This window comes from Gymnodraco acuticeps, unplaced genomic scaffold (assembly GCF_902827175.1).
Source record: "Gymnodraco acuticeps unplaced genomic scaffold, fGymAcu1.1, whole genome shotgun sequence".
Classification (NCBI taxonomy): domain Eukaryota; kingdom Metazoa; phylum Chordata; class Actinopteri; order Perciformes; family Bathydraconidae; genus Gymnodraco; species Gymnodraco acuticeps.
In genome coordinates this window covers 1-27,076 of record NW_022991397.1, presented here as the reverse complement: position 1 = coordinate 27,076, position 27,076 = coordinate 1, and the positions used below count along the sequence as shown (strand labels likewise).

General features: G+C 41.4%; 1 protein-coding gene across 1 annotated transcript; it reads left to right on the top strand.

The window, feature by feature from the left end:
• Positions 1-994: 994 nt before the first annotated feature.
• On the top strand, positions 995-16,390 carry LOC117563198 (cathepsin S-like). Its single transcript, XM_034241384.1, has 8 exons — positions 995-1,139; positions 3,983-4,107; positions 4,213-4,335; positions 6,847-6,999; positions 9,429-9,653; positions 13,435-13,600; positions 14,724-14,826; positions 16,049-16,390. Exons 1-8 carry the CDS (start codon positions 1,121-1,123, stop codon positions 16,146-16,148), a joined length of 1,014 nt encoding a protein of 337 aa, XP_034097275.1. The 5' UTR covers positions 995-1,120; the 3' UTR covers positions 16,149-16,390.
• Positions 16,391-27,076: the final 10,686 nt, after the last annotated feature.

Here is a 27,076-nt window from a genome sequence, read left to right as displayed (position 1 = left end):
AACAATTAAAAATACATTGCCATGTGACATAAGTGCTAGTGTTAACTGCATTACATTTTTCCGAACATTAAATTTGAGTTTCTGATTCCTACATTTTCCCTCCACTTGCACTTTGATTTCATTGCATTAGTTTATTTCTCTTACCTTTTATGTTAAGTATATTGCATGTTACACTGTAGGAGGAGCCTAAGACTTAACATTTTAATTTCCTATAACTACACTGTAGCTATTTATTGTGCAAATTACAATAAAACCTTAGAATTGTGCTATCATGTTTCATCCAACAAATTTGTATAAATAGGTGTAATTCACAGAACAGCCACTAGATGCTGCTAATGAGACTTTTTACAAAACGTGGGGGGGGGGGGTGCTGTCGGCTGTGCGTGGTGATGAAAAGCTGGTTCGAGGGGCCCCCAGTGAATGTTTGTCTAGAGCCCCCACCGACTCTAGAATCGGCACTGCTAACAGTAAAACCTTTGGATGTTTTAATCATTTTTGATCCAACAAGGTGTAATTCACATCATTGCCACTAGAAGCTTTTTTTGTGTTTACTTTATTTTGTACAAATGTTGTTGTTTGAATGTGTTTGGACACAACATGACATAACTCTCTCTTCTAGTCTCTCTCTGGTTGTGTCTTCAAAGCTTTAAAAATAGACCATTAAATCACCTTTTCTTCACATTTAGTTTCTCTTATATTCACTGCTCTCTCAGTTCTTTGGATTTTGAGAAAAAAAAATGTCTCCAACCAGTTTGTATTGAGATGTGTAATTCACATCACCGCCACTAGATGCTGATAATTAGACTTTTTATAAAACGTACTTTTTTTACACATGTTTAATGTATTTAGACACTGAATAAAAACAAACCATCTCTTCTCGTCTCGTGTTGAGGCTTTCAGGTCAAACTACATACATAAATCACATGTTCCTTGTTGTTTCTTCATACTTTTAGTTTCTCTTGTATTATTCTATCTCTGCTCAGTCTCAGGTGATTTCCTCACACATCGTCGCGTTGCAGCTTTCTGTTTCTAAAGAGGAAGAAGAGCGACTCATCATGTGACTCTTTCTTCATAACTAACAAACCAGGAAAACCTGTCAGTGTTCAGCAGAGAAGCAGCGATGAGACACACTGATCAAGGCGAGTTTTACACTTCTCATCATTTAATTTAAGCTTTTATCAAAACATAATGCGTTTTATATGAATGAAAATGATATCAAAACCCTTTGGCTTTGCTTCTACTTTCGTTTCTATGTTTGTGAGGAGTTTCTTTGTGTTCATGCTGCAGGTGAGGTTATCAAAGTGACGATAAATAACAAACCATTAGTTACATATCTGTAAGGTTATTAAACTGTGGTTTAGTGAGTCTGTGGTGATTTAAAAGGACTTTAGCTCAGGTTGTTCTCTATGGTGACAACTATAAATGGATGTACTTTTTGCTGCAGTTTCCCCTTTTAAACATGAATTATGTATTTTTGTAAAGAGTAATTTTGGAAGTAATTTAAGATAAACAAAAGAGACCATTCAACGAAACCTTCTTTGGGTAACTTGGATACACTTAAAACTCACATAACAATTACTAATTCACTGAGAGTTATATTAATGACTTGATCTGCACAAAATATATGACATATTTTAGTTTTTAAGTGTGTTCAGGTGTTTATAAGATAAGATACAATTGTACTTTATTGATCCCGATTTCGGAAACAAAAGTACCAGTCCATAGAAAACACAAATAGCAGTAAAGTAGCACTACCAAAACTATTAAATAGTAACTTTAAAGTGTACTTTTGTTTGTAAGAGACAGCTAGAAGTAAACAACTACTACACATTATACCAAGAAGTTCACTCATAATATAGTCACAGTTAAGTAATACAATGTGTGTACTCTACTCCTACACTCAAACTATACTTGGAAGTTTATTGTTGTACAAACGATTGGGCCAATTTAGTCCCAATAAGTAATACATTATATGAGTTGATGAGAAAAGGAGTGTCCTTGGTAAATACACTTGAACTTGACTTAAGTTAATTATAAAATGTTTTTGAATAATTCTTCTTTTGAGCTTAATGTTAGCGGCTTGAACGTCTACAGTTCAGATTAAAGTGAATGATCACAAATATTGAAGGGGTAGATTAAAAGTTATAGGCAAGGCAAATTATTTGTATAGCACAATTCATACAGTAATGCAATTCAAAGTGCTTTACAGGATCAAACAGAGAAAACACAATTAATTAAAAGAAAGAAAGCCATGTTTAACAGTTCAAAAATTGGAACATTTAAATTTGAAAAGCCATATTAAAAAGAAATGTTTTTAGACCTGATTTAAATGATTCTAAATTGCTAGCCATTCGCAGATGTTCTGGGAGTTTGTATAACGTTTTGCTTTTATAACTATTAGTTGTTAAGTGCGTCAGTCAGGTATCAGGTGACACTTGTTGTCTACCTTAAGAATAGATTGTTATCCTCTACTTATTTTAAAGTGTTCATCATTCTCCATAAATCAGATGAAAAGAACCAATACTGAACACCATGACCGGTTGAAACTAATTCAAATATTGAATTATATTAAGTGCTTTTTAGTTCCTTTTTAAATTGCCGAATCATCGCTCTCGCTGCACACACTTCCCATCATCTGAAGCTGCTGAACAACATTCTCTACATGGTTTTGATTCAACAACAACTGCGTTTGAAAACATATCTTGCTTGTTTATTAGTTCCAGTTCTGCTATAGTTCAATAGCTTTACATTAAGATAAGTAATACATAGACTTCTGCTGACCTGCCGAAACATCTTCACCACAAACACGTCAGATACATTTAAGCAGAAGTGTGGTAATAGTCTGTGTGCATTATCAGATTGTCTTAAACCTCCTGATACAACATCAGCATTATCACGGCCACACATATTGGTGAAGAAGCTCAACATCATGAGCTTCACACTTTGATGTTTTCTTAGATTGTATAAGTGTATAAACTTAAGCATAAGGTAGAACAATAAGCTAGTTATCAACTTAATCAGATTTATAATTTATAGTGTTTAAGTTAACACACAAAACATACGTTTAAAACAAGTAATATTTATTGGTTAACTTGCTTGTTAATTGCTGAAAAGTGCCAGATTTAAAAAGCCAAAATGCTATATACAGTTCCTGGATATGTGTTACAGAGAGTCACACACGAATAGCATGACATAGACACAATTAACACTTAAACTAGTTGTATTCAAAGCGTTGGACAGGTAAGAATTTAAGTCTGACCTTAAAATGACATACACTTATTCGTGAAAGGTATACAGGTGATGAGTCAAGGCCTTGAATAAACAAATAACATTTTAAAAACAACATTATTTCGCAATGTTTGTTGTTAGCTTTTGACTTTTGGATTGACATTAAGGCATTTAAAAGCAGAAATAAGCCAATAAAACACAAATAAAACGTGTTTTAATAGAATATGAAAGGTATATATACAAAAATAAAATGTACAGGGCAGTGTACATTTTGAATAGTTGTTTAAATAAAAAAGTGAATGTACAGTTATTGTACTTCTACCATGGTTGGTTACTTATTTAATTGTATTAAAAGTGTGTTGGCCTATTTTGTTCAATATTTTAACTGTTGTCTTTCATTTGCACTTTCTGTTACTGCTCTATTTCTATTGTTGTGTTTCCCCGCTGTGAGAAGAATAACTGAAACACACGACGATCCTCTGCGTGTGGTTGTTTTGAAGCGAACACCGCTCGCCTGTTTGTGACTCAAAGCTTTGTTTTCTCTGCAAGAAAAGGTCACACGACATCCTGACCGTGTGTGTGTGTGTGTGTGTGTGTGTGTGTGTGTGTGTGTGTGTGGTGATGTGTGTGTGTGGTGTGGTGTGTGTGTGTGTGTGTGTGGTGTTGTGTGTGGTGGTGTGTGTGTGTGTGTGTGTGTGTGTGTGTGTGTGTGTGTGTGTGTGTGTGTGTGGTGTGTGTGTGTGTGTGTGCGCAGGTATGATGTTGGGGAGCCTTCTGCTCGTCTTCGTGTGTGTCGGCGCGGCGGCCATGTTTGAAAGCCAGCTGGACGGCCACTGGGAGCTGTGGAAGAAGACGCACGAGAAGAAGTACAGAAATGAGGTAGTCTAAAAATAAAAAAGGGATGTAAATGTATTTGTAGGCGCAAAATCCATAATGTAGCAGTCTTTGACCTTACGCTCTCTTACTGTATATCTTTGTTTTGAGGTGGAGGATATGCACCGCCGGGAATTGTGGGAGAAAAACTTGATGCTCATTAGCATGCACAACCTGGAGGCCTCCATGGGGCTGCACACCTACGATCTGAGCATGAACCACATGGGAGACTTGGTGAGAAACTACAGCGTGTATAATGAAGGGAAAGGTTTAGGGAACTGTTGTTATGATAAGCACATGTATTCATTCATCTAACAACAGTTTTTATAATGGTTATAGGTCAGAAAGATGCAGCTTATGATTGGTTTTGAACTTTGATTCTCAACAGTTATTCATTATAATAATGTTATATATTACTTTTTGAAATATGTTGGATGAATAGATGGCAACTGGATCTCAAAAGAAGGCCCGTATGTATGTTGCAATCATTCTATCAATGGAAATGAGAACGAAAGCACCAAATTAGGGCGTAAGGAGTTGGGAAAAACTAGAACTGCTACCTCCGCAAACCCGACTCGGATAAGCGGGATGTTACGTTGGCCGACAGGTGCAAACACGCAACAACGTCCCAAAACACTTCTATTAGGAGTTGGTGAAGATATTTCTTCATTTGCAGGTCTTTTGATCAATCAATCAATGTTTATTTATATAGCCCAACATCACACATGTTACATTGTCTCAGTGGTCTTCACAGTGTGTACAGAATATCAGTATGGCAATACGACACCCTCTGTCCTTAGACCCTCTGTCCTTAGACCCTCACATCGTACAAGGAAACACTTCCAGAGAAAACCCACAGTTTAAAGGGAAACATGGGAGAAACCTCAGGGAGAGCAACAGAGGAGGGATCCCTCTCCCAGGACGGACAGACGTGCAATAGATGCCGTGTGTAAATCGAAGAGATAATACATTTGACAGCATAGTAGTACCGAATGTTAGGAAATGCATGTGTCTGTATAATAAGAAGATGAATCCACGAAGATGTCAGCAATCCTGTGGGAGCCATCAGGGAAGTAGTATGATGAGAGTCAGGCAGGACCGCAGAGACAGGTTCAGCCACGACACGAAGTCCAGGACTCAGATCAGGACTCAGGATCAGCCATGTCTCCGGATCCCAGCGTATATAGACACCAAAAGGAAAGACATTTGGGGAAGCTGGGTTAATCGGAACATGAGAGTACACAGGTATAGACAGAGAGAAGGAAGAAGTAAGATGTCCCCCGACAAACTAAGCCTATATCAGCAAAACTAGGGGCTGAATCTAATCAGCCCTAACTATAAGCTTTATCAAAAAGGAAGGTCTTAAGCGCACTCTTAAAAACGGATAGGGTGTCTGCCGCCCGAACACAAACTGGAAGCTGATTCCACAAATGTGGAGCTTGATAAGAAAAGGCTCTGGCTTCCATTGTACTTTTAAAAACTCATTGAGCCTGTTGACAAACGTTTCTCACTTATTTGACACTTTGTTATTCTAACAATATCGATCATAGCTGCTTTAACTGATCATTTCAGCTGAAGTCCCGTGAAAGTTCCTGTAATCAGGAAACAAATACCCACAGGCAGAATGTACATTTGTATATTTGGACGCTGAGCATTAGACTTCGTCTTTTCACCCTTTGGCCCGTCCTCTGGTTCAAGCCTTTGAGACTGGAGTAATGAGATGGTTTCTGCTCTCAGCTCGACCACTGATCCACGGCTCCTGCAGGATGCATTCAGCACTTACTGTATGTGGAGAATAGCCTGCAGTATGTTCTGGGTGTATAATGAGTGTCTAAAGAAACCACGCTGCATACTGGAATATTAACTACGTGGTGTTTGGTTTGCGTCCTTTAACCTGCCTCGCCTCAATCTGTGTCCGAGGGTCTTTGGAGATATTCAAGCTGAATTGGAGTAATTATACCATAGCTTATTCCTGAGAACTGAACTCTCACACACACTCACACAGTGAAAACGTTACTCTATGTTTTAGTTTACAATGTAGAGGCTTTTGGGTTTGTATTCTAAACCCACATTAATCTTCTAACTTTCCAAACCTTTGTTCAAATGTTTTCCAAAGAACACAGGAAACCCGGAGAGCAAAAGGGAAAAACTAATCAAGATTATTCATTTTTACATTACAGTTTCATCGATTGTAACTCTAAACAAGGGCTGTCAAACTCAAATACACAGAGGGCCAACATTTAGAAATGGGTACAAGTCGAGGGCCGGACTGGTTCAATGTTTATTGCAGAACTTATTGAAATGAACTTATTGCACATATTAAACCTGGAACTAACAAAGCTTAAATGATTGCCTATAAAAACAACATTAAATAATCAAATCTGCAGAGTCATTTCTTATGATGACATTTTTCCACAGGCCAACAACAGCTTCAACAAAACTATTTCCCTCAAAGGACAAACCAAACATGTCCTGTTGTCGTGAGAAACAAAGTGCAGAAGGAAACATCCATGTAAACTCAGTGTGCTGCTCTGTGATGCTAGTTCAGATACTTGGCATCTCATCTCATTAATAATTGGGCAGTGATGAGAATAAACATATTTCTTATTGACTATTTCTACTTTCTACTTGCATCACAACACAGAGACAGCACAGGCGAAGGTCAAACGTGACCCCTGAGACACATGTGTAGTTTGTGATACTGGGCTATATTAATATAATTGTATTTGTTGTTCTTCCTGACAGACAGCAGAGGAGATCCTGCAGTCGTACGCCATGCTCACTCCTCCCAACGACATCCAGAGGGCACCGTTAGCCTTCAGAGGGGCTTCAGGCGCTAAAGCCCCCGACACCATGGACTGGAGAGACAAGGGCTGTGTGACCAGGGTCAAGATGCAGGTGAGGGGGACCTCCAGTGGATTCAAGGCTTTTATTCTCATTTGCACATAGCTCTACATACAACCAGGGTTCCCCATAGTGATGTATTCTAGTCAGTGGTGTAAAGTAACTAATGGCGCGTTTCCACTGCAGCGGGTAGCTCGCTTTAAGCGTGCCGAGCCGTGCGGGGCCCGTTTTTGGTTGCGTTTCCACTTGGCGTAGTTTTGGCCCGGGGCTACTTTTTCACCTTTTTTCTGGCCCGACTAAATCGTGGTTCTAGGGCCAGGAACAACCAGGCTGAGTCGGGCTGAGTATGCTAAACTAGAGAGAGAATCGCTGGCAAGGGGGCTACAACTACAACAAGATGAACATATTTGACCGTGATTTAATTGTAATACACGTTTCAAAATGATGCCGAAGTAACAACATACTGATACCGGTTAGTAAAAACCATGAATTAATGCTTTGACAAGTCTGCAGACAGACGGCAGGTGAAAAACCTTTTTAAAATGCGTGTTTTCTTAAATGTAGCTTGGCTAAGCTAACGTTATATACAGTGGTGTAGTGGGGATTTGTTTACTTTATTTTAATTAGGTCATCCCAAACAATGCCACTCAAGTGCGCAATGCACTCACAAAACGGGCAGACAGGTCCACAGAAACTACCGGTATGCTTAGTCCTACTTTAGTTACTGTACTGCAAAAAGCAGACGTCGCTGCGCTCAACACACACACAGACTCAAAACCATGGACCCACTGGCACATAAACAATGTATAGGCCTAAATTGCATAAGCTACAGTATTGCAACTAAGCAGACAGCGCTGCTTCTCTCTCTCTCTACCTCCACTTTCAAAATCTATTTAAACTCATAACAAACAAACAAAATTCCCAAAGTTAAATAAACAAAACCTACCCGCCTACACTGCGTTACTATAGTAACTACCCCAGTTCCTAAACTGTAATGGAAGCGCAGCATTAAAGTGACCCGGGCCTAATAAGGCCTAACCAAACCGAGCGAGGCCGAGCGAGGCCTGCAGTGGAAACGCGCCATAAGTAGACTTACTCAAGTAGTGTTCAATTTTGAAGGACTTTCACTTTAGTTTTTCAATGTAATGCTGTTGCACACAACCCAACAGTAGTTTCCAGTACATCATGAGTGTCCATCTTGGATGTATTTCTATCAAGATTCAAGATGCAAGGCTTACATAGCTACAGTGTAGATATATCAATGAAACTCTTAGGTCTCAGGCTCCTCCAACACAATAAAACAGACAAAATAGTGCAAGTAAATACAAATAAAATAGAAATAGTGTAAGAAGAAGATATTTGTGGTGTTTAAGAGGTTTAACAACTCACTTTCCTTGTTTGTCTATTATATCTAACATGTTGCACAGAACTGAAGTCTTTCAATACTTGTGAGTTTGGTTGAATGATATTAATCTGCATCCCTTATTCCTCTTCACTTGACACACATATTATTGACATACTTTAGTTGTATGATACAGTAAAGAATCAAATGAAGATCAAAGTTATTATTATTTTATCGGCGGCCAATTAAAAGTAATTAGGTCAAACATAAAAAACTGTATATTTTGCACATTTTGTACAAAGGTATAAAACTGCACAGACATCCCTTTTAAATTCTGATATGAAGCACATCAGTTATTCTTCATATATATTGTCCTAATATAATATTATATATGTACTTACTCTTTTTCTATATTTACATTTGTTGTGAATTATTTTTATACATTTAAAATAGTTGTATAGTTCTAAATGTGATATGTTTTCTACAGCTTATGTGCTTATGTATGCAGGTCAGGTGATGAGCTATAGATTTGGTTTTGGTAATGCATGTGACACATCTTCCACACTAACAACCCAGTGGATGTGGCAAAAAAACTTACAAAACTGGCAGTTGTGGTGACGACTTCCTGTAAAGAAAACAACAGCTGCTTACAGGAATTAAAGGAGGACGGTGTGGGAGGATGACAGTTTATTGCCTCACTGTTAAGACACAGTTCTCTGTTCCTATTCTGGGTTCATTGAGTCACTGAACTTTTGAAAGAACATCCATAACATTCATCTGTTTGCTACTTACACATTATTTATCTAACATATCATATTCCAAATACTTGTATATAAACTCTTATGGCACTATGTGTATTCAATTTTTGTATTTACTTGCACTATGTTATTGTGTTGCGCTGTTGGAGGAGCCTGTGACCTAAGATTTTCATTGATATATCCTTAAAGACTGGATAAAGCGCTATATAAGTACAGTCCATTTATCATAGTAAGGATAGATGATAGGCTAACTTAAAAAAAATGCGATCTCCCCACACTACCTTTGCGATTGACGTATTGGGCACCCCTGATCTACACTGTAGCTATGCACACATGACATTAAAAGCCTTGCATCTTGAATCTTGATCTTGTTTAACACCCAGGGTTCCTGTGGCTCCTGCTGGGCCTTCAGTGCTGCAGGGGCCTTGGAGGGCCAGTTAGCCAGGACCACAGGGAAGCTGGTGGACCTGAGTCCCCAAAACCTGGTGGACTGTTCTGGAAAATACGGAAACCGCGGCTGCAACGGGGGCTTCATGAACCAGGCCTTCAAGTACGTCATCGACAACCAGGGGATCGACTCTGAGGCGTCGTACCCGTACAAAGGACAGGTGAGCATCCTGCTGATGTTCAGGTGTATATCAGTATGTAGTGTCTCTACTTTAAAGAGTCCTCTCCTGCTGATGTTCAGGTGTATATCAGTATTAAGTGTCTCTACTTTAAAGAGTCCTCTCCTGCTGATGTTCAGGTGTATATCAGTATGTAGTGTATCTACTTTAAAGAGTCCTCTCCTGCTGATGTTCAGGTGTATATCAGTATGTAGTGTCTCTACTTTAAAGAGTCCTCTCCTGCTGATGTTCAGGTGTATATCAGTATGTAGTGTCTCTACTTTAAAGAGTCCTCTCCTGCTGATGTTCAGGTGTATATCAGTATGTAGTGTCTCTACTTTAAAGAGTCCTCTCCTGCTGATGTTCAGGTGTATATCAGTATGTAGTGTCTCTACTTTAAAGAGTCCTCTCCTGCTGATGTTCAGGTGTATATCAGTATTAAGTGTCTCTACTTTAAAGAGTCCTCTCCTGCTGATATTCAGGTGTATATCAGTATGTAGTGTCTCTACTTTAAAGAGTCCTCTCCAGCTGATGTTCAGGTGTATATCAGTATGTAGTGTCTCTACTTTAAAGAGTCCTCTCCTGCTGATGTTCAGGTGTATATCAGTATGTAGTGTCTCTACTTTAAAGAGTCCTCTCCTGCTGATGTTCAGATGTATATCAGTATGTAGTGTCTCTACTTTAAAGAGTCCTCTCCTGCTGATGTTCAGGTGTATATCAGTATGTAGTGTCTCTACTTTAAAGAGTCCTCTCCTGCTGATGTTCAGGTGTATATCAGTATGTAGTGTCTCTACTTTAAAGAGTCCTCTCCTGCTGATGTTCAGGTGTATATCAGTATGTAGTGTCTCTACTTTAAAGAGTCCTCTCCTGTTGATGTTCAGGTGTATATCAGTATGTAGTGTCTCTACTTTAAAGAGTCCTCTCCTGCTGATGTTCAGGTGTATATCAGTATGTAGTGTCTCTACTTTAAAGAGTCCTCTCTTGCTGATGTTCAGGTGTATATCAGTATGTAGTGTCTCTACTTTAAAGAGTCCTCTCCTGCTGATGTTCAGGTGTATATCAGTATGTAGTGTCTCTACTTTAAAGAGTCCTCTCCTGCTGATGTTCAGGTGTATATCAGTATGTAGTGTCTCGACTTTAAAGAGTCCTCTCCTGCTGATGCTCAGGTGTATATCAGTATGTAGTGTCTCTACTTTAAAGAGTCCTCTCCTGCTGATGCTCAGGTGTATATCAGTATGTAGTGTCTCTACTTTAAAGAGTCCTCTCCTGCTGATGTTCAGGTGTATATCAGTATGTAGTGTCTCTACTTTAAAGAGTCCTCTCCTGCTGATGTTCAGGTGTATATCAGTATGTAGTGTCTCTACTTTAAAGAGTCCTCTCCTGCTGATGTTCAGGTGTATATCAGTATGTAGTGTCTCTACTTTAAAGAGTCCTCTCCTGCTGATGTTCAGGTGTATATCAGTATGTAGTGTCTCTACTTTAAAGAGTCCTCTCCTGCTGATGTTCAGGTGTATATCAGTATGTAGTGTATCTACTTTAAAGAGTCCTCTCCTGCTGATGTTCAGGTGTATATCAGTATGTAGTGTCTCTACTTTAAAGAGTCCTCTCCTGCTGATGTTCAGGTGTATATCAGTATATAGTGTATCTACTTTAAAGAGTCCTCTCCTGCTGATGTTCAGGTGTATATCAGTATGTAGTGTCTCTACTTTAAAAGAGTCCTCTCCTGCTGATGTTCAGGTGTATATCAGTATGTAGTGTCTCTACTTTAAAGAGTCCTCTCCTGCTGATGATCAGGTGTATATCAGTATGTAGTGTCTCTACTTTAAAGAGTCCTCTCCTGCTGATGTTCAGGTGTATATCAGTATGTAGTGTCTCTACTTTAAAGAGTCCTCTCCTGTTGATGTTCAGGTGTATATCAGTATGTAGTGTCTCTACTTTAAAGAGTCCTCTCCTGCTGATGTTCAGGTGTATATCAGTATGTAGTGTCTCTACTTTAAAGAGTCCTCTCCTGCTGATGTTCAGGTGTTTATCAGTATGTAGTGTCTCTACTTTAAAGAGTCCTCTCCTGCTGATGTTCAGGTGTATATCAGTATGTAGTGCCTCTACTTTAAAGAGTCCTCTCCTGCTGATGTTCAGGTGTATATCAGTATGTAGTGTCTCTACTTTAAAGAGTCCTCTCCTGCAGATGTTCAGGTGTATATCAGTATGTAGTGTCTCTACTTTAAAGAGTCCTCTCCTGCTGATGTTCAGGTGTATATCAGTATGTAGTGTCTCTACTTTAAAGAGTCCTCTCCTGCTGATGCTCAGGTGTATATCAGTATGTAGTGTCAGATATCAGATACACTGAATCTGTTTGAGTTCAATTAAAACACAAATTGTTTTAATTAATAGTTTCTTTTAGCAAACATTTTAAAAGTTTACATGTTCCAACTTTTAAATGTGAAAATGTGTGTTCCTACACACCTGTTACAATTAAATGCATATTGGTTTCCAAAAAATAGACATGACCTCAGACTTAGGGAACTTGTGATCTGCATTAAAGGTGACTTGTATTGCAATTAGCTTTATCAGTCAGAACTTCCTCGACACCGGAGGGGTCTATAGCCCAAGTGGGCTATAGACATCGAGTAGGCCCTACTTCATCGAGTAGGCCCTACTTCATCGAGTAGACCCTACTCGATGAAGTAAGCCCTACTTCATCGAGTAGGCCCTACTTCATCGAGTAGGCCCTACTTCATCGAGTAGGCCCTACTTCATCGAGTAGGCCCTACTTCATCGAGTAGGACCTACTTCATCGAGTAGACCCTACTTCATCGAGTAGGCCCTACTTCATCGAGTAGACCCTACTTCATCGAGTAGGCCCTACTTCATCGAGTAGACCCTACTTCATCGAGTAGGCCCTACTTCATCGAGTAGGCCCTACTTCATCGAGTAGGCCCTACTTCATCGAGTAGGACCTACTTCATCGAGTAGACCCTACTTCATCGAGTAGGCCCTACTTCATCGAGTAGGCCCTACTTCATCGAGTAGGCCCTACTTCATCGAGTAGGACCTACTTCATCGAGTAGACCCTACTTCATCGAGTAGGCCCTACTTCATCGAGTAGGCCCTACTTCATCGAGTAGGACCTACTTCATCGAGTAGACCCTACTTCTTCGAGTAGGGCCTACTTCATCGAGTAGGCCCTACTTCATCGAGTAGACCCTACTTCATCGAGTAGACCCTACTCGATCAAAACCTCAGCCTGAAATGAACTTTAAAAGACAATTAGAACGTGGTGTTTTCGGTGGAAGCATTTAGGAGTGCAAGCTCAGCTTTATAGTCAACACATTCCTGTATGAGCAAACAATGTGGGTGTAGAAGAAGTTGAGCTCACCCCTGCAGGCTGTAGACGGCAACACTCGCTTCACTCATCTGTGGTCCGCTGTTAATGTCTCTTTGGAGCAACAATAAATGAATGTGAGCGGACAGCGTGTTTGTCCTCCAGGCTGCATCTGTTTGTGTGGAAGAGGAGGAGGAAGGACACTGTTGCAGCCTCACAGAGGTGTTTTGGTCGTGATTTACCCACAAAATAAAGAAAATGATTGAACGTTTCTGGCTCTGGATAGAAAACGCATATATTTAGCGCTTAGGAAAATGAAGAGGTTATCTTTTTACCTACATGGACGACACCAGAGGTAAGCCAACTTCAAGTTATACGTTGAGTTGCTTTTCGAGTCCCATCAGGTATGTTCCATCCAGTATAAATCAGCACTTTTAACCCCAGTTTGTCCTCTGACTTCAGGACCAGCAGTGTCAGTACAACCCTTCGTTCCGCGCTGCTAACTGCTCCAGCTACAGCTTCCTGCCTGAGGGGAACGAGGCCTCTTTGAAGGAGGCGATCGCCAACATTGGACCCATTTCAGTGGCGATTGACGCCGAGCGGCCCACATTCCGCTTTTACAGGAGCGGTACGTTTCACATCATGAGCTCCACAGGCTCTTTTTCTTTACTCACATGACTTAAATAGATGCAGAAAGATCCAGATGTGTTTAGTGAAGGGTGGCGGTGGACTCGTAAAAGGTTGCTGACAAAAGGTCACAGAGGGAGAGTGATTTTTAACACTTATACTTGCAAAAAAGTCAAGTTAACACCCTCTAAAAGTCTTGTTTGTGCACACCTGGGTAAATGTGTCACCTTGCTGCATGTGCAGGTGTACTCGAGGACCCAATGTATCACTGTTGAGCGTAGCTAAAGGTTTACCAATGAGGACAGCAAGATGCAGCTTTGACGTTACTCTTCAAGCTGTTTGCTTTAATTTATCTCCATTGAGAAAATGCTGATTGCACAATGCAATTGACATTTAAAATAAATAATTACAAAACAAAACAAATGTTGCAGTGCATAGTTATGTAAGATAAATCAAAACAAAAAATTACATTTACAACAACAACAGCATTAGCAACATAAACAGTGCCACATCTAGTGTTTGAAAAGGAGTGAGAAGAAGTATAATGTATTTAATCTCACCCCCTTGTCCCTAAATGATTTATTTATAATCTATAATCTGCAATAATTATTATTAATTATTATTGTTGTTATTATTATTAATCGGCTTTACCTGTTGATTGACATATATACATATACACATATGTACATACACACATACATACACATATATGCACATATACATATACACACATACACACATATCAAAATACAACATAGAAGTTTAGATTGGTTCCCTAAATGACTCGTGAAATTCGATCTACAAACAATGATGTTCCCCAGGTATCTATCAGTAGTTATCCTCAGTTAAAAAAGTATACATTTACATTTGTATATCCCCTCTAGGAGAAATGGCAGAACAACTAAAGTAGCCGTGGAAAACAAAGTGTGTCTCCTGTGAAATGTTAGACTCTGAGGAAAATGTAAAGCATTTCGTTTTTTTGTTGTTGAAACAACTGCAACAGTAATACTAGAAAAATGAACAAATGTCAGATTGAAACTACTGATTGATTCACCAGCTATGCATACATAGAATTGATTTAAACGCAATATTTCACAATAATTCCCTGAGCCCTGCTGTTTCAGGGGTGTACGATGACCCAAGCTGCACCCAGAAAATTAACCACGCTGTGTTAGCTGTGGGCTACGGCTCTCTGAACGGACAAGACTACTGGCTGGTGAAGAACAGGTGAGACCTTCTCTCTGCCCTGATCTCCCCTACATCCCCATTTAGTTCATATAAACACACCGATTTATGACTTACTTAGCACAGTAGTTCCTGTATGTTCCTTCCCCATCTGAGTCCCTGTGTGGTGGAGGGGAAGTGAAACGGGGAAGTCAATACTGTGTCTGAAAGTACTCGGTTTCAATAAGCAGAAAGGGTTTGGGTATTCTGCTGACACGAGTTTAGTGGTTGACTTAAAAGTCCACAAACAGCTGCCTCTCAGTCAAAACTGCAGTTACGGTCTTAATCAGACGACGTCAGGAAATCCTTTGTGTGTAAAAGAGAAGAAGTTTCCTTTCTCATTACTGTGTGAAAAACATGATCCCATCAGACCTGTTTTAGCTTGTTTTAATCCTCTTGATATGCCTCTGCCACACAGTGACTTATGTATTCCTCCTAAATGATTTTGATGTATAAACCGTGAGATTGGTCGTTTCATTTTGAGTTTAAGTAATGAGACAACCCATGAAACACCTGTAACGCCAACGTTTTCCCAGTAGATTATTGTCTATTACATTTTGAAAAGCCTTTTGTGCAGTGTCTTGACTCAGGTGTTGTTAAAGTTGAAACACATGGATCTTTGATGTAGAATCACGGATGTTGGGGTTGGGTTTAGGCAACAAAGCCACTTGGTCTGGCTCTGAATAACAAGCATGCTTTGTTAGAATAAGCGGCAGATATCTTGTTACGCAGTGACGTAACATTACATGACATGTCGCCCGGAAAAATATCTCAACATTTGGTTTAACATGAGATACGAATGCGTCTCATGGCTAAATGTCGTGTGTTGTTTGAACCCAGTAGACTTTCGGTCTTCCATTTCTCTAAGGTGGATGTGTTACTCCTGGAGTTAATTAAAACCGTGTCTTTACTTGTGTGTCAGTATCAAGACACCAACAATGTATTTGGAGCTACATCACTGAGTTTGTATTCTGCACTTCTGATGTGTTTAAATTAACCAATAGGTCATTAAACGTAGCTGTTATTCTAGCTTGTTCTCAATGTTCTCAATTTCAAGCTCATTATAAGTCCAAGAATGAAAATCGTGCATGCATGGGGGCGCTATTGGTCGACTTAATGCATGTGGATGACTGTTCTGGTCTAGTTCTAATCACTCAATAAGGATATCAATGATATAAATATGATTGTATTTGCATTAACTTGTGTCTCTGCTCTTTCTGCCCAGCTGGGGAACGTCCTACGGAGAACAGGGCTACATCCGGATGGCACGCAACAAGCAGAACCAGTGTGGCATCGCTCTGTACGCCTGCTACCCCGTTATGTAGCTGCAGAAGAAACAGGCTGGATAATTAACGTCCCCTTCAGTTTTATATATCCACTATTTTTAAAGTTACGTTTTATAATGAGCATAACAGTTTTCTTCAGATTTGGTTTTGGGAAATTCCATGTAATGCACCGTCTGAGGGGAAAAGCCAAGAACAGTACATCTTTAAATACTACAGTTTTATCATTGATCTTGTCTTTACTGTGTGCTTGAATCTTTAATAAAGAGACATGTACTGTGTAATCTTGCCCTTTCAGATCTGTCTTCTGTGCCGTAGACGTGATGACAGCGAATATCTGATTTTACACCGGCTGTTTCAGGCTTTTCACTCTGTTAAATCTGCCATGAAAACTGCCTGAAAGGATTCCATTGACTCTTTGGGAAATTGGCTTGTTGGTCAATTTAGCTTTCACATGTTACGACAGAAGGAACGCCAAAATCAATACCTGTGTCTCTGGTAAAATCTCTGTCCTGTGCACATGCTGACGGTATAGCATGACATAATGCAGCCTGCTGGCAAGTTACATTGTCTTGAAGTAGAACAGCTTTCTGATATGTTGTTGTTGTTTTGTGTGTGTGTGTGTGTGTGTGTGTGTGTGTGTGTGTGTGTGTGTGTGTGTGTGTGTGTGTGTGTGTGTGTGTGTGTGTGTGTGTGTGTGTGTGTGTGTGTGTGTGTGTGTGTGTGTGTGTGTGTGTGTGTGTGTGTGTGTGTGTGTGTGTGTGTGTGTGTGTGTGTGTGTGTGTGTGTGTGTGTGTGTGTGGCCTAGCATTACTATACTTGTGGGGACCTACATCTGTTTACACAGTCATGTGTGGGGACTCGCCGCCCTTATGGAGACAAATTGGAGGTCCCCATGAGGGGAATCATTAATTTTAGGGTGAAGACTTGGTTAGGTTTAAGATTAGGGTAAGGTTAGGGTTAGGTTAAGGGTTAGGCATGTGTTGGTTATGGTTAAGGTTAGGATAAGTCTCCAGGAAATGCATGCAAGTCAATGTAATGTCCCCTGAAGTGATGTGTGTGTGTGTGTGTGTGTGTGTGTGTGTGTGTGTGTGTGTGTGTGTGTGTGTGTGTGTGTGTGTGTGTGTGTGTTGTGTGTGTGTGTGTGTGTGTGTGTGTGTGTGTGTGTGTGTGTGTGTGTGTGTGTGTGTGTGTGTGTGTGTGTGTGTGTGTGTGTGTGTGTGTGTGTGTGTGTGTGTGTGTGTGTGTGTGTGTGTGTGTGTGTGTGTGTGTGTGTGTGTGTGTGTGTGTGTGTGTGTGTGCACCCTCTCATCAAACACTTAGCCAAGTCCAAGGAGTCGGTTGAAACTGTTTTCTATTTAAAGCTTATATGCTTTTTAGAATTTAAAAAGGAGATACATACCTCTCATAATGTCGTTTAAACTTGAAGCTAAATCCAGGATAACAAAATGTATCTATCATTAGAAAATGCTTACTGATTACGTGGCATGTCTCTTTTCATTAACGGTATTAAGTAACACAAAAAACTCAACTGTAGAGAGTGCAGTTTTACGACGCAGAGGGCCGGGTTGCAGTCATTATGCTAAGCTAACTTGCTTCTGGGTGCAGCTTCACATTTAGCATACAGACTTCTCAGCAATAAACTGAATATCTCCGGGTACAATAGTGATCCTAGAAACGTATATTTTTTATATACAGTCTATTTTACAAACCTACAGTGTTGACAAGCATTGTTTAAACCCCAAAAACATCTAAAACCTTCAAAGAATACCAATACGTAAGGCTGAATTTGGGTACATTTGATCATTTTAAACCACAAAGCCAAAAGAAATTGCATTTTGATGCTGAGGGAAAAAAAAGGTTTTATGGAGAACCATAGAAGGCTAAAATAAGCAGGTATTAAATATATATGCATACTTTAAAGGCAATACCAGGTTTTATGAGGGTTATTCCTTTCAGTTTGATTGGATGGCTAACATTTCATTCAAGAATACAGTATATATATAATATCATTGTCAGTATTGCCCGCTAACACGTCCAGCAAGGTCAGAATGAAGTCAACAGAAAACAGGGTTGGGTTACAAATGAGTCATTTTTATTTTTTTAGTGCAACATCACAACAAACAATTTTCACATGAGGTATTCAAAGGGATTTTCTTTAGTTGTTGATACAAAATGTCCCACCATGATTGACGTTTAAAGTGTTGTGTATCTTTTTTTTTTTAAAGCCTTTGGTTGGTTAGCCACATTCATCAGTAAGTCTAACACATGGACAAGAATGGCACGATAAAGCATGGTGGGTCGAGTCCAAGCTGAGGAAACTCAGACTCAGTCAAATATAATATTTCCCTCAGCTCGTCCCCGTTTAAAGCTTTTGTATGGATTTCATTAATTCCTACTTACAACAGTGGGATCGAACAGTATTTCAACTACACTAAACATTTTGGAAAAAACAGGGGTGGGAGGGGTGGCTTACAAATGTGGAAAAATAGCTTCTGTCTCCTCCGACCTTTTTTATTTTTGGATGAGCGCTTGATTCTTGGGCTTTTTCTGTTACAGCGAGTCACATGATACTAGTTTTTTGGGAAAAAAAGGAATAGGCAACGTTGATTACAGCAAGATCCTCCTTGCTTGGATTGTCACCTCCTTCTTTTTTGGTCTTGAGAATGATTTTATTTATATACAGAACATGGATCGATGGGACACTAGCATACTTAAAGCTTTGGCTGGACGGGGGCCGCGTTCGGCTCCTGTTACGGATTGATTCCAGCACATTTGGTTTGGAGTAAAAGGCATGAAGAAGAGACGGATGGACAGACAAGATAGATAGATCGATAGATAGATAGACAGACACCCTGACAGGATGGATTCTTTGGTTAAGGAATATCTTTGCCACACAACATCTCACACAGTTGAGGTAGATGGGTAAAGTCTTCATGTACACACATGGGGAGGAGGGGAGGACAGACAGGGGGACACTGGGGTTTACAGAGTCAAAAGACTTCCATCTGAAGACACTGCCTCATGTCAGTTTCTCAGTTCCAGCTCAACATAATACTGTTTTATGCAACATAAATATTCAGCACGCGGAACCCCACTGGTGCTTTTTGAATCCTCTGAGTGCTACGGTAGCTCTGATAGGGAACTGCTAAAACTACCCATGATACATAATGATCCAGCAGTTACCCATCAATCTTTGGTTGTTTTTTTGGTTTAAACATTATCAAAAAAATTACCTTTTTTTTTTTTTTTTTCTTGAAAGTATGCACTTGCTTTCAGTTCTTCTTTTTCATTATTTACGCTCTCCTCAGACTTGCTCTGCAATGGCCTCGGCTGCCAGACTTGCTTTAGGGTCAAGTTTCTAGAAAAGCCACTAGGGGGTGCCGCAGGCTAAAAGGGCAAAGCTGATCACCTGCAGCAGCACTTCCCCTCCCTCCTCCCCCCTCCCTCCTCCCTCCTCCCTCCTGTATCTGTACAGAGAGGGAAGAGGCTGCTTGACACGAAGCAGAAGGTGGCTCAATACAAACAGCTCTGTCTCCATTTTAGGCTCTCAGTCACACGGACAAAGGGAAACCTGAAAGGGTGTCACCTCTGCTTTGATACAATGACAGTAGTGAGCAGGGGTCGGCAGAGGAGCCTCAAAGCTCTTTTTTTTGGTATCCCCCCCCACCTGTACAGACACCCCTGCCACCGCCCCCCTTCGCTCTCAGCATGCTTACAATTGTTGCTCATTAAAGTTTAATTCAGCTCCATGCCCCACTACTCCAACACCTCCTACACATCCTCCCTCCCACCTTTCCTACACAAACACCAGTACCACCATCCTCATTCTGGATGATTCAGCCTCCTCTCTGATCTCCCCCCGCCCCCTTTGAATGCCCCCTAAGGCCCACAGGTCTGGCCAAGAGCGGACCCCAGACCAGATACCCAGAGAGGAGACGGGATGAAAAAAGCCTCCCCTTTGAAGTCAGTGAAAAAGTCGATGGCCTCTTTCAAGTGCACGCTGTGAAGGGGGCCCGGCAATCCGCCCCCTTCTACCGTTAAAGACAGAAAGAGGGAGGGGGAGAAAAGGTGGAAAAAGCCAAGCCACTCTTTGGCACGGCAGCATTTACACAGGTGTCAGATCTTTGGTGTTTTTCTTGATTTAATCATTCACAACATACAATACTGGAAAGTCAAATCCCTTGTGCCTGTGCAAGTTGCTGGGGGACCCTAACAACCCTAGAAAACCTGGAACCAACTACAAAAAACCCAGATGATGGTTCTAAGAAGCCTTGCAACACAATCTAAAATCACTGATTAGGCCGGCTTCTTAGGCCAATAAGGGTCCAGGGACACATCTTACAAGCACTAAGAGGGCTTCACATCCAAAGGTGAATGCCAAGAAATAAGGAACAAACCAAAACAACCCTAGAAGACCAGGAACACACTCTAAGACCTTTCGAACACCAAGGGAACCAGCATCCAAGATCCCCAGAAGAAGAGGAATACGCCCGAAGGACTCAAATGTCCAGGAACGAACCCTAAGATCTTAAGATCCCCGGTAATCAGACTCCCTAGATCCCCAGAAGAAAAGGACCACACCTGAGGATCCCAAAAGGTCAAGTAACGAACCCTAAGACCTTTGGAACCCAGGGAATATAACCCACGATCCCTAGAAGACAAGAAACACTCCTGAAAGACCCAAAAAGGTCCAGGAAGGACCCCTAAGTACCGTCTGGGAACTGAGACAACTGGCAGAAGGGCTTGGCATGTGGAGGACGGTGAGATCACACTGAGTTGGATATGGACAGGAGAGTCTGCACTGCACCGGGGAGGGGGGCAAGTGGGGGAGATGTCGGGGAGGTGGGGGGGTCACAACCATGCATTTCCCCAGGCAGACACACAGTATGCATGTTTGCATGTGACCCTGAAGGACTTGCACTCAATGAGGCTTTCAGACGGCGCTTTAAGTGGATCCCCAGACACTTTACACACTCCGCCAGATGGCATTGGTCTGAACACAACTTTACAAGCAACCTGTGAACCAATGGGAATGCCACATCATTGTTATTATTAACATTATTGTTATTATTCATAGTATTAATAATTATAAATATTATCACAACATTCAAACAAGCTTTGGCCTTGGCGTTAAGAGCTGACCGCAGAGACATTTGCAAGAGTAAAGAAATCCCCCGTTATTCTACAAAACAAAACAAAAACAAAGGCCTGGCCTTAAAGATAGAGAGAGATACGCAACATCACTGGGGTGGGTCGGGCTGAATCGGGTTGGGGTCAGGACGGGATGGGGTACAGGGTTTAGGGATTCAGGCCGTACATTCAGGGAGGCAATGTTAATCTTTGTATTACGATGGGATTCTACAGCTAAAAGTGCCCATCAGAAAAAGTCTTCAGTTTCACACAGACATACAGAGCATTGTTAAATAAATACTTACAGTATATAGATAGCATAAATAAATAACCAATAAATAGAGAGGAAATAAAAAGGGAACAAATAAATACACAATGCAGTAATAAATACATTGATCAGATCAGCAAATTGCATTTGAAACGTTCTTGGTTTGATTTATCTATTGGCTATAAGGAGGCATGTTAAAGCCTTTCCTTTGTGGACCAAAAAAATGACCTTGTACGTCAGCAGGGCTGAAACAAACCGCCCCACTCCTCCATCGTGTTTCTATAATAGAGCGATGTGCTTGAAATCTGTACAAAAGGGCTGAAAGAATCACATTCCTCCATTTTCTAGACATCTGTAAAAAAAAGATTTCGTAATGGAGTAGAGGTGTGTACAGTTGTTTGGTAATGAGTGGAACAAAATACTACAATGTCACTATACATTGTGTCAGGTGCAGCTCTTCCCGTGGAGCCTTTGTGTTCAAAGGTTGTTTTTCATTTTTTTGGCTTGATTTCGAGTGAAAAAATGGCTGTTGAGCTTTCATCTGGAAGCTCAGTGAGAGTCTTAAAGCTAGACAGTTGCACCAACAAGTCTCTTTCTGCGTCCTACTTGTGTTTATTGATTCTGTCCCCGGCGTACGGCGAGAAGCACCGCTCGTCCCCCCTCGAAAACTCTGATTCATTCAAGGCGGGACCATCTTCACAATGTACAGGAAAAGGCTCCTGTGGATGGTTAATGATTGACAGCTGGGAGTCGCGGACGCTACAGAAACCTCCGGATAAATCCAGGCTCCGAACTTGGAACAATGCCATACAGTCCTGGGAACCATCACCATGGAAACACATGCTAAGAAAGGAGAATTAGGTGCTTCAGAAAAAAATGGGAAGTAACAAAAAAAAAGCCTTTTTCTTCCTCGTTCACCTTGATTCTTGAGGAAAAAACAGGACCATAAGAACATTGGGGGAGGATTAACGTCTTTGGATGGTGGTGAACACTTTTGATTAAGAAAATTACACAATGGAGCTCTCCACATGTGAGCAAAACGGCACCTCTTGATTCTTCACGTTTGGAGAGATGACTATAGATTAGAAGGTACACCAACATATGCATCCTCCTGATTTGCAATACCCTCATTATCTCTAATCTAGATAATCAAAATAATGCAATGAGATGGTGTCTATGTAAGGGCGCGACTCTTCTTTGAGTCAAATCATCTTGCAACCCTCGACTGTACAAGCAGGACCTCACATCCCGCGATCATATCACTCTGGCCCCCTTTTCACTATTTCAAGGGGCGATCAACTTTGGGTTTTGGGAAAATGCTTCATCTTCATAAAATCATCTATAATAGCTGGCTCCGTCGCTCCTTCTGATAACGAGGAGGACATTATGACGGCTGATCTCTGCCTAGACCAGTCTATTGCCCCCTTGCTCCCTCGGCGCCTTCCCCAAAATCTGCGGTCCGTCATCATGCCGTGCTGCAGGAAACTGCGGAGGAGGAACGCTGGAGCCCGAGGAACCCGTGGAGGAGGGACGGCCCTCTTCGGCCCACTTGTTGACGTTGCGTCGCCGGGCGTTCATGAAGAAGTTGCTGACGGTGGTCAGCTCCAGGCCCAGCTGCTGGGAGATGGTGATCTGCAGCTCTTTGGTGGGCCGGTGGTTCTCCCTGAAGATGGCCAACAGGGTGCGCCGCTGCAGGTCCGTGAAAACCAGTCTGGTGCGTTTCGGGCCCTGGTTTCGCTCCAGCTTGCTCTGTTCCTGCTCCTTCCTCTTGCAGGCTGCAGGCACACAAAAAGACACATTACATAAAGGGAAAAGGGGGAACAGAGGGTGGCTAACAGATTGGATGGCTAACTAGGACAAATGGATTAAGCCGAGGGAAAGTGGATTTGTTGAAAGAAAACAGATTAGCGAAGCAACTTTGATTAGTTAAAAGAGATGAATCAGCAACTTGTTCCATCGTGCAGCAAAGGAAGATGTCTCACATGGTGTTGCCAGTGAGCTGCTGAAGGGCTGCTGGGAGAAAGTGCATCCAGGCCAAAGCTCTCCATGCTTTTCATTATGCTCTTTTTTCACTCAAGAGCTAAATCTGGTGTTTTCATCCATAATAAGGTCTTCCAAAAACATTTATAATGCATTTTATGCACAGTTAAGCTCTTATTTTGCAAAAGGACACGTGGTCATTATAGGTCATCTTTTTTCTTTTGCTACAATCAAATGTGTCCTAAAAACGATTACAGTCTTGATGGATGCTGGGTTTAAATATTAAACTGCGATTTACAAGCACAATGAAAAATGCTACTCAGACTAAAACAATTTTTTTAAAAAGGAAACATTAAAATGAAAGACTAGAACATCACTATTAAAACATATGCATTAGATTTTTCCACATTTTGTGACTGCACTTAAAACTTCCTAGATATATTTGCCACATTTTACCCGGACACTGCCTTTCTTTATTTGCTGCATTTTCTTTTGTACCACAGAGGACAAATCAAGCTCAATGTCAACACTTTCCATATTATAAGCTTTGTAAGCGGTGATAGGGGCGATAAAGTCTTGCTTACACCAACCTCCAAAAGAAAAAACGCAGGCTCCGGGTTAAACACCGCTGTAGCTGCGGCAACCCGTCCAATTATATAGATCAATAGTTCCTTATGAAAAGTCTGTAATATTATTTATTTTGAAAGAAGACGGTTTTGTTCAGTGAGGAAGAAGCAACAGCCTGATGTGTGTGGGTTAGCTCGGATCCATTTTGAGAGTCAGACAGCATTTTGAATGGCTGTTTCCCGTTCTGCATATCCAGTCGCGAACCCCTCCACCATCGAACACGCTGTAATTCTGTATTACAGGAACAACAACACCAACCTCTGCCTTTGTGTACCGAGCCAACTCCCCCTCCTCTTCCTCCCCCTTTCTCTCTTTCTGTGTCATCTCCTTCCACTACCGTCTCCTGCCCCTTTCCCTTAGTGGACACTTCAACATCATTAGTTTCTCTAAAAGTCATTTACATTGGGCGGCAGGGAGTGAGTAATAATCACTTTAGGGGGGAACTAATTTTATTTTCTATTAAAGGCGGGTTACGTCAGGGGTGAGTGAAACAAGCAGCGTCGGCATTGCCCTCGGTGTTTAGAAGCCTTAAGTGGACTAAAACATATTTGGGGGGAGTCGTGCAATTACCTAAATGCACACTTTTAAGAGGTTTCAATCAGCACTGTGCGGCTGAGGCGACTGTTTGCTGATGGTATCAAATGGCTTTTCTAAGTGTAAGCATTGGTGTATGTGCAGACAAACACAAATACACACACACACTCAAACACACACACACACTCAGGGAGAAATAGGTGCAGACGCTGGACTGTACTGGCCTTTAAGCCTGTAAACAGAAATGCACTTTCTTTCGTTTATTGCTAACTAATGTGATTGGCACTATTATTTTTTCAGTATTAAAATGATTATTTTATTTGGTGTATATTTAAATTGGGACGTTACATTTGAAATTGTGGTATATTTACCTGCTGTATTAGAACGTTTAACACCATTTGAATAATACAAATGTGGGTTGAGCACTGGTCCGGAGACGTGCTCGTAAACAAAATTAGTAATGAAATAAATATATAAAAATAAATATAATAATAATAATCCATTAGAAGTCATTTTAGTTTTTGAAAAAGGTCCTAGAATGACTAATATGTACAACATCTGCAAGAACATCAAATTATGTCACCTGTTTTCTACTCAAATTAGATTTGTATTTCTTTAGAAATAAAGCAGAATGCTGCAAAGAATACTCATGAAACAATCTTGTGTTGGACCTTGAAATAAATAGGAATCCTGCTGCACTGGCAGATTTCCTTCACTGGTAAACAAGCTCTATAGTACTCTATTATTAACCGAAATGGCTTGATTAAATACAAATATCAGCTAGCAATAACCTTGAATTCCCACATACGAAACCCCTAACACACACACACACACACACACACACTCACACACGCTACAGAACAGTACATTATATAAACCGTAAGAAGCTGCTTTTGCTCTCAAACAGCGCTGCACACGTTCGATTTGGCTTAAATCTTCCCATTGAGAAACATCTCACACAGCCGAGGGGCCGATGTTTACTGTATGACCGCTCCTCACTCCTCAAACTCACAGCTGCAAATTCCTCTCATTAGCACAGCGCTTGAGAAATAAGTGTGACCTTACTGCCGTTCTGTTTCCACACGAGTGCCATCACAACAGCAGTGTGTGTGTGTGGGTGTGTGTGTGGTGTGTGTGTGTGTGTGTGTGTTGTGTGTGGTGTGTGTGGGTGTGTCCTGCAACCCTTGATTGCTCTGACATCCAGCGAGTTCTGAAACTTAAGCACATCGAATGGACATGAATAAATCTCGCTGTGATTTCCCCTTTCCTCCTCTGAAATCATTATCCGAAGGAAATGTTTTGACTCGGGGATGCACCCTTGTCAACTCGAGATGTACAGGTGCCTGTTAGCTTTTAAGGCATCCGTAGCTCGTTTGCATTTCTGAGAGTTATCGAACCCTGTCTCATTAAAATCTGAACAGGCCCAGATGTCAGCGGCATGTCAATATCACTACAAGTGAAATTATTATTATTTTTCACTCCAAATGCTACATTTTTCACGGGCGTTACACCATCCCCAACATCAATATTTCTGGGCTGGGGGTTGGGAGGTATCTATGGAAGAGGTATACAGTGGAGCACTCTCAGCTCGTGTAGTAATGAAAGGAATGACATGATAGTGCTGGAAAGCTTGCTTGTAGCGTGGATTTATGGCTTGTTGGAGTCGCGGTGTCCTCCTCCTCCTCCTCCTCCTCCTCCTCCTCGCCTCCATCCCATCCCCGGCTCTCTCCCTTCCTGACGATCATAACGCCGGCCATTAAGTAAATGCTTCCTTATGCTGTAATCATGTGTAAAAGGCTCACAATTACCATGCTATAAATCCTTTGCGCCGGGGCTACTCCTGCAGACATAAATATTCCCCTATAGGCTTCTTATGATCGTGGGAACAGCCCCTAATCATGATGTATGCCCCTGCCTCGTGTTGCTGAAACGTGATCGAAAGCCCTTTCCCTACCCCCCGGCGTCTAAAACCTACACCCCCCCTCCCAGCCAGAACACCACCCCCCCCCCCCCCTCTCAACGCCCCCACCCCGCAGCCCCCAGCCCACCCCCTGCTGATTTCTTGGGCCAGGGGCTGATAGAAATTATTGATTAAATCTGTGCAGCTCAGACTCCTCGACCCACAGAGGCTGGTTAACCCCTTCAGCGCCGGAGTGGGGGGAGCTGCAAGAGCAAGATAAAATAAACAAAAACACAACCAAAAAAACAACCGTGTTTGTGTTAGGTGTTGCGCGGCTAAGGCCTGTTTACAGTTCCCGATATGCAAATGGAATCGGCGTTGACCTTTGAGCCTCGCTGGGAGAATGTGAACTGTACGCAGCGCTGTGGCTTTCATTACTGTGGGGTGGTGCAGGCACTGAGCCGACACGTAAACCGCATTGACCTTTCTTATTCATTTAGACCTTTAGTCAAGGGCTTCGGCCATCAT

What these genes read in the sequence shown, in the direction of transcription:
- LOC117563198 (XM_034241384.1), top strand. An exon ending in AGAAGAAGTACAGAAATGAG is followed by an intron (nt 4,108 to 4,212) that starts GTAGTCTAAAAA and finishes CTTTGTTTTGAG; the next exon opens with GTGGAGGATATGCACCGCCG. An exon ending in CGTACCCGTACAAAGGACAG is followed by an intron (nt 9,654 to 13,434) that starts GTGAGCATCCTG and finishes CTCTGACTTCAG; the next exon opens with GACCAGCAGTGTCAGTACAA.